Source organism: Rhinopithecus bieti, unplaced genomic scaffold (genome assembly GCF_001698545.2).
Source record: "Rhinopithecus bieti isolate Rb0 unplaced genomic scaffold, ASM169854v2 scaffold_61709, whole genome shotgun sequence".
NCBI classification, from domain to species: domain Eukaryota; kingdom Metazoa; phylum Chordata; class Mammalia; order Primates; family Cercopithecidae; genus Rhinopithecus; species Rhinopithecus bieti.
In genome coordinates, this window is record NW_016823349.1 from 390,333 (window position 1) to 405,093 (window position 14,761).

Below are 14,761 nucleotides of genomic sequence, written 5' to 3' on the forward strand. Positions count from 1 at the left end.
GTTTGGCTCCCAAATGGGAAAAAAAAGAGAAAGGACAGGAGGAACAAAATGGCCACCAGCCCTTGAAATCCCCAGGAGGCCACTTCAGCCAGAAGGAAAGGGATTTACAACAATAAGAGGAGGTACAACAATAAGAGGAGGTGCAACAATGGCTGCCCATCTCTTTATTTGTACCTCTGTGATCAGAAGCAGCAATAAGCAATCAGAGAACAGATTCCCCAGTATCTGGAGAACAGGGTTTTTTTTGTGCCCACCCTGGGTCTGCAAGCTGTGTGCAAGTGGCTCCAGGAACACGTGCCCAGTTGCCTGCCATGGGCTGGGGGGTGGAGGATGAGTAGTTACTATTTTACTAAGAGCACAATTTACTGTCCAAGCTTTCCCCTGGAAGTTGCAAGTCTTTAATGAATCCCAGAGTTCCAAAATACATGAGACAAATTACATCAGACAGATTCCGCCAATGCAATTGTCGTCCACAGATTCCTGGTGCTTTCTCCTCTGCCATCTTCTCAGAATGTTCTCTACCTGTTAACAATATTGTGTATATTCTTCCTGTCTTTTTTCCTATGTATATATACTTCTTCCTTAACTACAGTCATATGCACAGTTTTGAACCTGTGATCATCTGAGAATCGTTACTGCAATTCTTACATCATCTGTGGTTAGAAAAGGGTAATACTTATCTGCTAGAGGATGTACTTTTTCCTCTGAGGAACTCATCCTAGCTTCCAGGAACCTAGCCTCTTCCTTCTCAGGTCACTCTCCTTGATGTTCCACACAGCTGCAGAATTGCCTGGTTTAACTGCAAGTGATTCTGTAGTCTGTCACATATGATTCGGAAATGGGGAGACTATTGTTCGACTGAATACATGTTTTCAAAGAAACAAAGGACTTTTAAAGATGTGCAGGGAGACGTTGTGTCCAGGTTAGGAAATACTTCTGTTTAAGATGCCCTGGGTGAGACTAAAGGTGTTTCTTCAAGGACTGTCTTATCACAAAAGCAGCTGTCTGGCTTCCCTTCTAGTTCTGTTCATTTCTTGTAGGTATTAGTACTTGAATTGTGACTAAATTTGGCCAAAATCAGTTATAACATTGGTGGGGGAAAAAAACTCCAAGTGTGCTAAAAGAAACCATGTATTCTATAGATGAGAGAGAATACTGAATTATGTTTTATACATGTTATTCAGTTTTTCTCACAGGCCATCATAACTGAGGAAGAATGGGAAGTGATTGGCATGATTGTTGCAGAATGTCAGAGTTGCTAAACTTGCTTCTGTATGTAGTGGTGATTCCAGGGAAGCCCTGCCTTTTGTCACACTTCAGATTTTGAAATGGTGAGTGTTTCATTCTGGCTTGGAACAAAGATCCACCAAATGGCTTTCCCTGAAGAAAAGGAGTCTGAGGAAAAATATAAAACTGTTAAGGAGAAAGCATACCCTTACCATTTCTGTGCCCCCTGAGGATAATTCCTGGTTTTACATTCAGAGACATGAGTCTTGTGTTACCTGAGAATTTCTGCCTTTGATGTCATCAGAGCTCTGCCCGACTGCCTCCGCTTGGAGCCAGGGACCAGGTGTCCGGCCTGAGGGAAAAAAGAACAATCTCATTATCTATTGGCCCAGGGACCAAGTGTGCATGCTTCACAGAGAAACTTTCTCTAAACCAGCACCTAAAGCAATGAAACCTTCAGGATCCTGGCCCTAGACTATTTCCACCACTGCCATCTTCTATGTCAAAGATGATGGATGCAGAAGAGTCATGTCTAATACACTGTGAAGAGAACAAATTATTAAGGCCCATCATCTAAATGCATGTTAGAACTTCTTTACCAAAATATACCATCTCCAGGGATGCTCATCCATTATCCACAATGTGCCCAGCAATACTAGGGCTGGATAAAAAAGTGAAAGATGAGTAACTGCTGACATAAATCAGGCCTCCCATCCATGAGGATCCAAATCATTCTCTCAAGTGCATTGTGCTTAAGTATTACACAAGTTACATATGAATATATTCTTATAGTTAAGAATTCAAAGAATAAAGAAGATAATGGAAAAAAAAACCCAAAATTCCTCTTCTCTTCTTGTTCCTCCCCCCAGTCCCAATTTTCTATCCCAGAGTCACCATGGCTAAAAGCTTGGTGTTTATCTCTTCAATTATTGTTTCTTTTTGGTATTTCCATACATACATCTGTATATATACAGATACATGTTTTGGTTGGTCTACCCAAGTTTAAAATCCCATTCCTAGGTGTTCCAGAACTCTCCCTTCACTTGGTTATTCTAAATGGTGTTTCCTCTGCTGCACTGGTAGGACACCTATCTATTCTGTTTCTGTCATGAACTAGGCATTAAATAATCATGTCCCAAAGTCTCCAGAACAATCCAGATTGCTGTACTATTTAAAAAGCAACATGAAAAGCATGAATGTTCATTATAGATTATTTATAATAGTGAACAATTAATGACCTGTGTTCAACACAGGATTTTAGGTAATGTAGGGTTCAGTATTACATGATGGAGTACTAAGCACCTGTATTTTTATTATTTTATTTTTCATTTTATTTCATTTTTGAGACAAGGTCTCCCTCTGTCTCCCAGGATGGAATGCAGTGATATGATCATGATTCACTGCAGCCTCAACCTTCCAGACTCAAGTGATCCTTCCACTTCAGCCTCTTGCATAGTTGGGATCACAGGTATGTATCACCACACTCTGCTAACTTTTAAAATTTTTTGTAGAGACGGTCTCACTATGTTTCCCAGGCTGGTCTCAAACTTCTGGACTCGAGTGATCCTCCCGCCTTTGCCTCCTAAAGTTCTGGGATTACAGGCATGAGCTACTGCATCCTGCAGGAAACTGAATATTTACAAAGACTCATTTTGGAGAAATGAATTTGTGTAAATAGAATGATAACTATTTTAAAAATTCATTGAGAAATACACAATAATATTCTGAAATGTTTCCTTCTAAGTGGTAGAATCACCATTTAAGAAAAAAACAACTCTCTCTTTTTTTTTTTTTGAGACAGAGTCTTGCCACAGGCTGGAGTGCAGTGGTGCTATCTCAACTCACTGCAACCTCCGCCTCCCAGGTTCAAGCAATTCTGATTCCTCAGCCTCCTGAGTAGCTAGGACTACAGGTGCTTGCCACCATGCCTGGCTAATTTTTTTTTATATTTTTAGTAGAGACAAGGTTTCGCCATGCTGGCCAGGCTTGTCTCGTACTCCTGGGCTCAAGTGATCCTCCCACCTTGGCCTCCCAAAGTGCTGGGATTATAGGCGTGAACCACCATGCCTGGTCAAAAAACTCTCTTAAGAAACATTTTTTCAACTTTTCTACAACATATATAATATATAAGTCATTATAAAACCTTTTAAGATAAGGCACATTTTAAAATTGGACTATCATGTTGAAGGGTCTCTAAAACTTATAACACATTAATCAAATGGGCACTGTAATTTTCATTAAAACTTTTAAATTAATGAGTGCACTTGTTCTAGAATAAAGATATTTTAGAGCAAAATATATAGTAACTGCTAGATTTTAGCTAGTTTATTAACGGAACAAAAGTAAAAAAATAAAATAAAAAAAGAAGAAAACACTAATATACAGCCCTTTGTCTAATTCCATAAGAGAGGGTAGACTTGGAAATGATTGTTCTTAGATTTAAGAAATTCCTGTCCACTACAGAAAGACCTTCTAGGCCAGGGGTCTGCAATCTTGGCTTTATTGACATTTGGGCTATGTAATTCTCTATTGTGGGGGTGGTCCTGTGTATTGTAGGATGTTTAACAGCATCCCTGGTCTCTACGCACTAGACACCAGTAGCACACCCCTGCTCATGGCCACTTGTAACAACCCAAAAATGACTCCAGACATTGCCAAATGTCTCCTGGGAGGCAAAATTTCCCCTGTTTGGGAACTACTAGGCATAAAATAGGCTTCAACATAGGTTAGCAATTCCCACTGGTTCTTTCTTTTCTTTTCTTTTCTTTTCTTTTTTTTTTTTTTTTTTTTTTTTTTTTTTTTTTTTTGAGACAGGGTCTTGCTCTGGAGTGCAGTAGCATGATCTCAGCTTACTGCAACCTCTGCCTCTAAGGCTCAAGCAACCCTGTCACCTCAGCCTCCTGAGTAGCTGGGACTACAGGTGCACACCACCACAGCTGGCTAATTTTTTATATTTTTGGTAGTAAAAAATGGGGTTTCAAATAGAAAAATAGAAACATGGGGTTTTGCCATGTTTGCCAGGATGGTCTTGAACTCCTGAGCTCAAGCGATCCGCCCACCTCAGCCTCCCAAAGCATTGGGATTATAGGCATGAGCCATCGCACCTGACTCTTCCCACTGGTTTTCATAAATATGACAAGAAACAATATCAGAGGGGTTAAAGGGGAATCAGTTTCTCCCTAAAACAGAAAGGCAAACTCTTTTTTTTAAAAAAAAAAAAAAAAAAAAAAAAAAAAAAAAAAAAAAAAATCATTGCTGCTAGAAGTGAGTAACCAGGACTTAGTCAGGGTTTGTCAGAGTGCTTTTAATCCAAATATTCCCTTAAAGGGATTTTCCCTTATGAGATGCCCCCAGAATCTCAGAATTCAAAAGCAGAGTCATTCTGCTGAAGTACTCCTTCACGTGGGCTCCCTTCCCACAGAAGGGCTTTGCAGATTCAGCAGATCAGGGGTTTTCACACTTGGGATACTGTAACTCATCAGGAGAAATATCGTTTACTTCTCTCCTCAATCTCAAGCACCTACTGCACTTAAGAGCAGGCTCAGTGGACATTGCTTCTGTCTCGTGTCCACAGATGGTTCCTCTTCCCTCCCATTTATAACCACCCAGAATAACCACCACCCCTGGGCTGCAATTCCTGCAAGCCAGGGAGGGAGCTTTGAAGCAGACCTAACTGTCAGCTCCGGGCCAACACCGTCTGACTAAGCTATGGGCTGCCCTGGCATCAGAGTGGAGAGGCAGTGCAACATGGTGCAAGGAGCGCTGGACCCCGAGGCAGAAAACCTGGACTCTAGCCCCAGCTTTGCCACCAGCCGTAAACAGGGACAGGCCACTTTACTTCTGCCTTGGCTTCTCTAGCTGTACAGGAAGGAGTTGGGCTGGCTGAGCTCAAAGGGCCTTTCTTGTTCTTACACTGGAGGCTTCTCATAATCTCTAAGTGAAGGAAACGACAAGTGTGATCGGAAATGATCGTTCTAGTATCTTCTAGGTTTACACCTTAGAGAGCGCGTCTGGCCTTTCCTCTCATCCCCCACTGTTGCTATCATCATTCCGGCTGGTATGAGAGCCTCCATCACTCCTTCCTCAACCTCCTCTCCTTGTAGAGAACTGAGCCCCCTCAGTCTCTGAGAGAGGTCACCCTACATACCAGCAGACCTCACATCCTGTCCACAGGTGCTCGGGCCAGAGGTGAGCTAATCATATTCTCTCTCCCGACAACTTGCAATTTAAAAATTAGATTTCAAGATCGTTAAGAGCAATGTACATGTATTATAAAAACTTGAACTAATTAGTAAAGAAAATGAAAATCACCCAACATTTCACCATTGAGTGTTAACCACTTTTAATATTTTGGTGTACAGGCTGGGCGCAGTGGCTCACACCTGTAATCCCAGTACTTTGGGAGGCTAAGGCAGGCAGATCACTTGAGGCCAGGAGTTGGAAACCAGCCTGACCAATGTGGGGAAACCCTAAAATACAAAAATTAGCTGGGCATGGTGGTGCACGCCTGTAGTCCCAGCTACTCAAGAGGCTGAGGCAGGAGAATTGCTTGAACCTGGGAAGCAGAGGCTGCAGTGAGACAAGATCGCACCATTGCACTCCAGCCAGGGCAACAGAGTGAGATCTAATCTCTAAATAAATGAATAAGTAAATAAATAAAATATTTTGGTGTGCATATTTCAAATAGAAGATCTATTTGATCTTCTCCCTTTCTACACAGATACACAAATTTATTTTTTTAACAAAATGTAGATTTTATTTTATATGCTTTTTTGTATACATTTTTTGGTATTGTTTTACGTAACAAGGTGTTTTATGTAAAAAGGTAAACATTTTCCCATGTCACTAAATATTTGATAGCACCATTTTTTAATGGTTACATAGCGTTCCATTGTGTGGCTCTGCCTGCATTTATTTAACCCCAATACTGGAGATGTGTGCTATTTCCAAATTTTTTTATTATGTAAATGGTTCAGCAATGCATATATGAGTGAATGTTTTAATTTATTAATTCAACAAATACGTAAGGAGTGTCTGTGTACCTCACTTTATTCTGAGAGCTGGAAATAAGCCAGTGAATAAAAACTGCTGCAGTCCCTGCCATTCAGGGCCTTACACTGTACTGTGGAGGCAGACAAGTAACAGGTAAATAATGTCTGGAGGTGATAAATGCTTTGAAGACAATTAAAAAACAGTGTAAAGAGAATAAAAAGTGATAGGGCAGGAAGAGCTTCTATCTTATACAGGGTAGTCAGGGGAGACCTCTCTGATAAGTTACTGCCATGGATTGAATCATGTTTCTCCAAAATTCATATGTGGAAGCCCTAGCCCCAGTGTGATGGTATTTGGAGGTGTGGCTTTTGGCAGGTCATTAGGTGTAAGTGAGGTCATGAGGATGAGACCATCATGATGGGATTAGTGCCCTTATCAAATAGGACACCAGGAAGCTTGTGTGGCACCAAGTGTGCACACAGTGAGAAGGTAGCCCTCTGCAAGCCAGGAGGAGAGCCCTCCCCAGAAACTAAATTGACATGCACCTTGATCTTGGACTTCTCAGCCTCCAGAACCAGGAGAAAATAAATTTCTGTTGTTTGTGCCACCCAGTCTACAGTATTTTGTTATGGCAGCCTGAGCTAAGACAGGTACCATTTGATCAAAGATCAAGAGAAAGTAGGGAGACAGTCATGTGGATATTTGGAGAAACTATACCAAAAAGTATATAAAATAAAATCTAAATTTTGTAAAAAATAGTTTGTATATTTAGGTAGAATAGAAGTTGATCAAATAAAGAGAGAAAAGACCAGACATATGTACACCAATGTATTAAAAGTGGTTATCGTCACTTAGAATCAGATATCAGAAGGAACAGCAAATGCAGAGCCCAGGAGCAAAAATGTGCTTGGAATGTGCTGGAAATGGCAGGTGTTGTTAGAGCATAATGAGGTAGGAGGAGAGTGGTGAAAGGGGAGGGAGGCAGTTCACGTAGGTCTTATGAGCTATGATAGGAATTTCCAATTGACTTGGGGCGAGATGGGGATTCCCTGGAGGATTCTGAGCAGAGGGTAGTGACTGGACTTGGGCTGTAGACAAATCACTTGGGCTGCAGTGTGAAGCAGTGGAGCCTGTTAGCAGGTTCCAGCAACAATTTGGGTGGGGAATGACAGTGGCTTAGGGCAGAATGGGAGTGGCAGAGGAGGTGAGAGAGATCAGATTCTCGATGCATTTCAAAGACAAACACCCGAGTTCACTGGTAAGTTGGATGCAAGAGTAGAAGACAGAAGTCAAAGACAACTATGAAGTGTGTGGTGTAACAAAAAACTGAGAAGGAGTCAGTGTGCAATGGAAGGAGAAACGAGAGAGCTGTCATAAAATCTAAATGAAGAAGTGTTTCAGAAAGAGGGAGTGACGGGCTGAGGCTAGGGCCTCTGACACTGTAGTTGGCAACATGGAGATCCACTGGTGGCCTTGGTAAGAGTGTTTACCATGGTGCAGAGGGGAGAAAGCCTGGGAGGACTTGGCTCCAGAGAGAACAGAGGGCGGGGAAGTGGAGATAGTGTTGGCTAAGAGAAGAACAGAAAAATGGTTCAGGGACCAGAGTAGGTCCAGGGAGATACTCTATAGACATTACAGCACATTCATGGGTTCAAAGAAATAAAGGATTGTCCTGGAAGGACAGAAGCTGTGGTAAAAGAGTGGGGTGCTGGAAGACAGCTTTTGAAGAGGTATGGTCAGCAGTAAAAACCAGGTTTCGCCAAGGAAAGCTCATCAGGGCAGAGGTTCTTACTCCCCAGCTGCCTTCCGCAAAGATGGAAATAAATACTCTCCTACTGGCAGTGTGCGTTGTCCTCTGGATTCTCTGTCTTGGGACATCTAATCCTTTAATTTTTATGACATGAACTATTCCATACTGTTGAAGTTACTGCAGTGCCTAATGGAGAGGTTCCATTGCTAATGGAAATAACGGTGAGTAGTTTTACTGTTAAGTGTAAAGTAACTCTATTTTAAAATAGGAGTTGAATCATAAAGCGATACCACCTCATACCTATTAGAATGGCCACTATACAATAAAAATAAGATAAGATAAAATAAAATAAAAACCAGAAAATAAAAATTGTTGGAGAGAATATAGAGAAATTGAAACCCTTGCACACTGTTGGTAGAAGTGTAAAATGGTCCAGTGGATATGAAAATGGTATAGCATTTCCTCAAAAAATTAAAAATAGAATTACCATATGATCCAGCAATTCTACTTTGGGTATTGAAAGCAGGGACTGGAACAGATATTTGTACTTCCATATTCAGAGCATTCACAAAAGTTAAGAGGTGGAAGCAGCCCAAGTGTCCATCAAGGGGTTAATGGATAACAAAATGTGGTGCACATCCATACAATGGAATACTATTCAGCCTTAAAAAGGAAATACGTTTTGACATATGCTACAACATACATGAATTTTGAGGACATAAGCTAAGTAAAATAAACCAGGCTTAAAAAGACGAATACTATATAATTCCACTTATATGAGGTCCCTAGAGCGGTCAAATTAGTAGAGACAAAGAGTAGAAGGTACTGCCAGGGGCCAGGGGAAGAGGAGGATGGGGAGTTGTTCAGGACTCGGGATATAAACACAATTATGTTTGAAATGTGAATTTTTCAAGCACATGTGAGGCACTTGTTTATCTAAATCTCTCCAAAGGGTCAGGGCCTCAGTGTATCTGTTGATAGGAAGATAATGTCATTCTTTCTACCATCATTATGTTAACAAATATTTGTGATCTTTGCATTTTTCCCAGAATTCCTACTGACAGTTTTTGTTCATTTTCTTTTTATTGTTGTAAAATACACATAACATACAATTTACCATTAGTGACATTTAGTACATTTACAGTGTTGTGTAACCATTACTTCTATATAGTTTCAAAATGTTTCTATCACCCCAAAAGGAAAATTTAACTTTTTTTTTGAGACAGGGTCTTGCTCTGGCACCCAGGCTGTAGTGCAGTGGCACCATTATGGCTCACTGCAACCTCCACCTCCCAGGCTCAAGCAATCCTACCATCTCAGCCTCCCAGGTAGCTGGGACTACAGGCATGCACCACCACACTCGGCTAATTTTTGTATTTTTTTCGCAGTGATGGGGTTTCACCATGTTGCCCAGGCTGGTCTCGAGCTCTTGAGCTCAAGCCATCCACCTGCTTCGGCCTCCCAAAGTGCTGGGATTACAGGCATGAGCCAGTGTACTCAGCCTAATTTTTTTTTCAGAGAGAGGATCTCACTGTTGCGCAGGCTAGAGTGCAGGGACACAATTATAGCTCACTGCAGTCTCAAACTCCTGGGCTCAAATGATACTCCTGCCTGAGCCTCCCCAGCAGCTGAGACTATAGGAGCACACCACCATGCCTGGCTAATTTTTAAAATTTTTTTTATAAAGACAGAGTCTTGCTATGTTGCCCTGGCTGCCAAAAGAAAGCCTTGCATCTATCAGTACTCACTCACCATTCCTTTCTTCCCCTTGTCTCTGGAAACCACTAACCTATTTTCTGCCTCTGTGGATTTGCCTCTTCTGGGCATTCCTTCTAAATGAAATTATACGGTATGTGGTCTTTCGTTTCTGGATTCTTTCACTTACATAATATTTTCAAGGTTTGATATAGTTTGAATATGTGTCCTCACCAAATCTCATGTTGAACTGTAATCCCCAGTTTAGAGGTGGGGCCTGGTGTGAGGTGTCTGAGTCATGGGGGCAGATCCCTTACGGCTTGGTGCTGTCCTTGAGATAGTGAATTCTTGCAAGGTCTGGTTAAGTGTGTGGCATCTCCTCCAACCACTCTCCCTCTTGCTCCACTCTGTCATGTGACACAAGTGCTCCTCATTCGCCTTCCACCATGACTGGAAGCTCCCGGAGGTTTCCCAAGAAGCAAATGCTGGCATTGTGCTTCCTGTGCAGCCTGCAGAACTGTAAGCCAATTAAACCTCTTTTCTTATAAATTACCCAGTTTTAAGTATTTCTTTATAACAATGTGAGAACAAACTAACACAAGGTTCATCCATGTTGTAGCAATGTATCAGTGCTTCCATCCTATTTCTTGTTGAATCATATTGTATGGCCACACCACATTTTGCCCCTGTGTTCATCAGTTATTTCCACCTTTTAGCTATTGTGCATAGTGCTGCTATGAATATTTATGTACAAGTTCTTGTTTGAACACTAGTTTTAAATTCTTTTTAGCCTATACCCGGGAGTGGAACTGATGGCTCATAATGGTAATTATATATTTCACTTATTGAGGAACCTAATGCATTTTAAAAACATTAGGAAAAAAAATAGGCTGGGCACGGTGGCTTACACCTGTAATCCCAACACTTTGGGAGGCCAAGGCAGGCGGATCACTTGAGGTCAGGAGTTCAAGACCAGCCTGGCCAACAGGATGAAACCCCGTCTGTACTAAAAATACAAAAATTAGCCGGGTGTGCTGGTACATGTGCTACTTGGGAGACTGAGGCAGGAGAATCACTTGAGCCCAGGAGGCAGAGGTTGCAGTGAGCTAAGATTGCGTCACTGCACTCCAGCCTGGGTGACAGAGTGAGACTATCTCAAAAAAATGAAACAAAAGAAAACACACACACACACAAAACACAAAACTAAACAAAGCCATTCAATCAATGGAAGAAAACAGCAAACACCTGCAGAGTGGAGACACTGATGATGGCTAGTGGAAGAGCCAAGCATGTGTGCTCGTGTGTGTGTCTGTGTGTGTGTGCTTGCGTGTGTGTGTGTCAGAGAGACAGCAAACAAGCAGGTGGGGACAGAGAGCACACAGGCGACCACAGTGCGTGAGAACACACTCATCTGATGGAAACAACACTGTGTCCCAGACCACAAAGAACTCATCTAGGGGAGCCAGGTCAACAGTGAGCAAGAAGAAAACTGGTACGGAGAAATGTAATCAGACAGGCATACGCCAGATCTGATTCACACTAATATAACTATCAAGGTTCTGCATTAGGGCTCACAGGGATGACAAGAACATGCATATTTAATTTCGCTGGGAGGCTGGTGGAGTACTTCGTGTCCACTGATGCCACATCAATCTAAAACAGTATCTTAATTTTAAAATTGCACTTGCCCTTTCAAGTCTGTGCAATGTCAGTTCATTTAATAGGCTTTTTAAAAAACTGCTCCTTTGTAAACATCAGGAGATTATTTTTGGTGTGCAGACTGCCAACTGCGCCCTCCTAGCAAGCTGTGTGCAGTGAGGGGGTGTAGCTTTTCTTTTCTTCTTGAGGGTGCCAGTGAGCACCATGGGCATAAAATGCAGCTAGCTGTAGATTAGAACTGACTGAATCTGAAGGTTGAGGGCCCCCACAGCACATTACTGAGAAAGACTGAAGAGCAGAAAGAGGTTTTTAGGAATCTGTTTTCTGGAATGGTTTAGGGCAGATCAGCAAAACATGACCAGCAGACCAAATCCAGCCCATACCTGTTTTTGTAAATAAAGTTTTATTGGAACACAGCCATGCCCATTCATTTACGTATTGTTTGTGGCTGCTGATTGATTTAATAATCAGCAGAATTGAGTAGTTACAATCGAGACCTGCATTACTTCAAATATGTATTCTCTGGTCCTTTACAGAAAATGTTTGCTGACCTCTGGTTTAGGGTATAGGTTACAATTAAAAAGCCTTCAGGGCCAGGTGGGTGTAAGGGAAAGCTGTGGGGCTTATGGCATGAACGTGGCCAGTCAGCAAACCCTGCCTCACGGGAAGGAAAGGAGCCCAAATGAGCTAGTAGCTGGGATTCTGTACATGTGCATTTTCCAAGGGCACAGTTATTTCAATACTGCCAATAAGTATAATGAATTAAATTAAGAAAAACAGTATAAATTCTTGATTTACAACTTGGTGACAGTATAATAAAAGGAATTCCTTACTTCCCCCCTCAGCTGTCTGTCTAGGTCACCAAGGCCAAATCCTGTTTATTAAATGCTTGCGTGGACCTGGATGTCTGGGAGGGACTGAGTTGACCCTGTTCATTGGCAGCTTATAGCCTCCTGTCACACAGACTAGACTTACTTCACGCACCCCGGCCGACATCATGGCCATGTCCTTCATTGTTCTATATTTCCATCTCCAAACTAATGGCCAGCAAATCAAGTCCTTGCCCTTGCTCCACCCCATCAGTCCCAGACCTGTATACCCTGCGCTCCACCTGCCACATGGCATTTCCCCCTTGTAGCCCTCCAGCCACCTCCCCTCACTATGAATGATAGGAATCCCATCACCTCCCCCTGAAACCTCCAGTTCCTTCTTGGTGTCACATCCTCCATCCAGCCCAAGGTAAGCACTCCTGGGACCCTGGCTCCTCCACCTTCCTTGATCCTATCTGGGCCTGGTTCTCCAAACCCTGATCACTCTGAAGACCTCCTCCATCCATCCTCCCCTCACACAGACTCTTTTTTTTTTTTTTTAGATGGAATTTTGCTCTTGTTGCCCAAGCTGGAGTGTAATGGCACGATCTTGACTCACTACAACCTCTGCCTCTCAGGTTCAAGCGATTCTCCTGCCTCAGCCTCCCGAGTAGCTGGGATTACAGGTGTGCGCCACCACACCCGGCTAACTTTGTATTTTTGTAGAGACGGGGTTTCACCATGTTGACCAGGCTGGTCTCAAACTCCTGACCTCAGGTGATCCTCCCGCCTCGGCCTTCCAGCACAGGCTCTTATAATGGCTGGCTAACAGGTTCCCTGACCCTGGTCTCTACCTCCTCTGATCAAGACACTGGTTAACTGTCTCAACCTGCATCTCATCATGTCTGTTTTCAGAGTTTGCCACGGCCAAATGGAACTGGCCCTGGTTCAGACAGATGTGGGTTCAAAATTCCTGGCTCTGGCTTTAATCTGCTGTGAGGCTTTAGACAAGTCACTTGGCCTTTTCCCTGTCTGGAAACTCTGCATTAAGGACAAATGATAAGGTATGCAAAGCACCTAGAACAGTGTCAGGCACGAACATCCACAGCATCCGCCGCGGGGTCCATGGCGCCCCTGGAATTGTCGTTTAGTGTTCTCACTGACGGTTCTTCCCTGCTTACAGTTGCACGCTCCAATGCGTTAGGCGGGACACAGACTATTAGAAGGCACACTTATCTCCTTGTCCCCGCAGGTTCATGTGCAGGCAGCCCCGTGCAGCCTGGCTCCTTCCGGCCCACTCTGAGATCTGGCTGCCTGTTGATGAAGGGGGTCCCTTGGCTCTGCTCTCCCTGCCATGTGGAAAGTCCCGTGAGGCACACTCTGACCACAGGGGGCCAGGCTCAGTTTCCTCATGTGTGAGTCCTGCTGCCTGAGGGAGTAAAGGAGCCTAATTCCAGGTGCAGTATTAGGAGGTCTGCTGCTGGGGAACCTAAGGTGTGTCCTCCAGTAAGAACACCAACACCTAGGTTTTTATCAAGCTGATTCCTGTGCATATTTCACAAGATGGGAAAAGCGGTGTTGTATATGGACACATACACAACACTCCCGACCTTGCGCCTCCGGCAGCTTGTATGGTCTTACTCAGCCAGGCACCTTGGGCCCTGACATACCACATGGGACATATGGTTTGTACATGCACCAAGCACAATCACGCTTTCTCCTGGGTCTGTCCTGTCCTCAGCCTGGATGCCTTCCCACCCACGTGGAACTGTGACCCTCTCTCTCTTTCAAGCCCCCAGCATCCACCTGCACCCCCATGCCCACTGAAGTGCGCTTGGCACTCTAAACAATCACTGATTAAGACACTCTTATGGGGTCTAATTCTCATCTATCTCAGGAGTGTGTGTGGTGGGTGCGTGGGGAGGAGACCTTATTTCTTACACTCTGCAGCCTCTGGTGCCTGTAGGGTGCCTGCTGTATGACAGGAGGTTCATGTGAGCATGCTGAACTGAGCAGGGATGGGAGATGGACACAGCACTTGTCTTCCCCATTGCTGGCTCTTCATGTTCTATTTAACCTTCAGTGGGTGGGATTTACCTCCATCCTCCTTCACACTGCTCCCTTTCTCTCTCTCTCAACTCAGAGCAGTTGGTATTTACATATTATTACAAAGGGCACACAAGGTTATATCTCTAAATGCACAGCCACACAGGCCAGCAGAGAGATGTCCCAGTGGACCCAGAGATGAACATCCACCTGAGCACAAGGCAGGCCCGTGTTCCCCCAACCTGAGCACAGGGCAGGCCCACTTTCCTCTGACTGGAGCACAGGGCAGGCCTGTGTTCCCCACACCTGAGCACAGGGCTGGCCTGTGTTCCTCACTCCTGAGCACAGGGCAGGCCCACTTTCCCCCAACCAGAGCACAGGGCCGGCCCGTGTTCCCCCCACCTGAGCACAGGGCCGGCCCGTGTTCCCCCCACCTGAGCACAGGGCCGGCCCCTGTTCCCCCCACCTGAGCACAGGGCAGGCCGGTTCCCCTCACCTGAGCACAGGGCAGGCCCGTGTTCCTCACACCTGAGCACAGGGCAGGCCTACTTTCCCCAACCGGAGCACAGGGCAGGCCCTTTCC

General features: G+C 44.0%; 1 protein-coding gene across 1 annotated transcript in view; it reads right to left on the bottom strand.

Annotated features, from left to right (window-relative positions):
- WIPF3 (WAS/WASL interacting protein family member 3) overlaps positions 1 to 14,761 on the bottom strand; it is a 59,486-nt gene that overhangs the window by 10,234 nt on the left and 34,491 nt on the right. Inside the window, 1 exon segment of the mRNA XM_017861350.1 lies at positions 1,503 to 1,579. Coding sequence (XP_017716839.1) covers positions 1,503 to 1,579 — 77 coding nt within the window.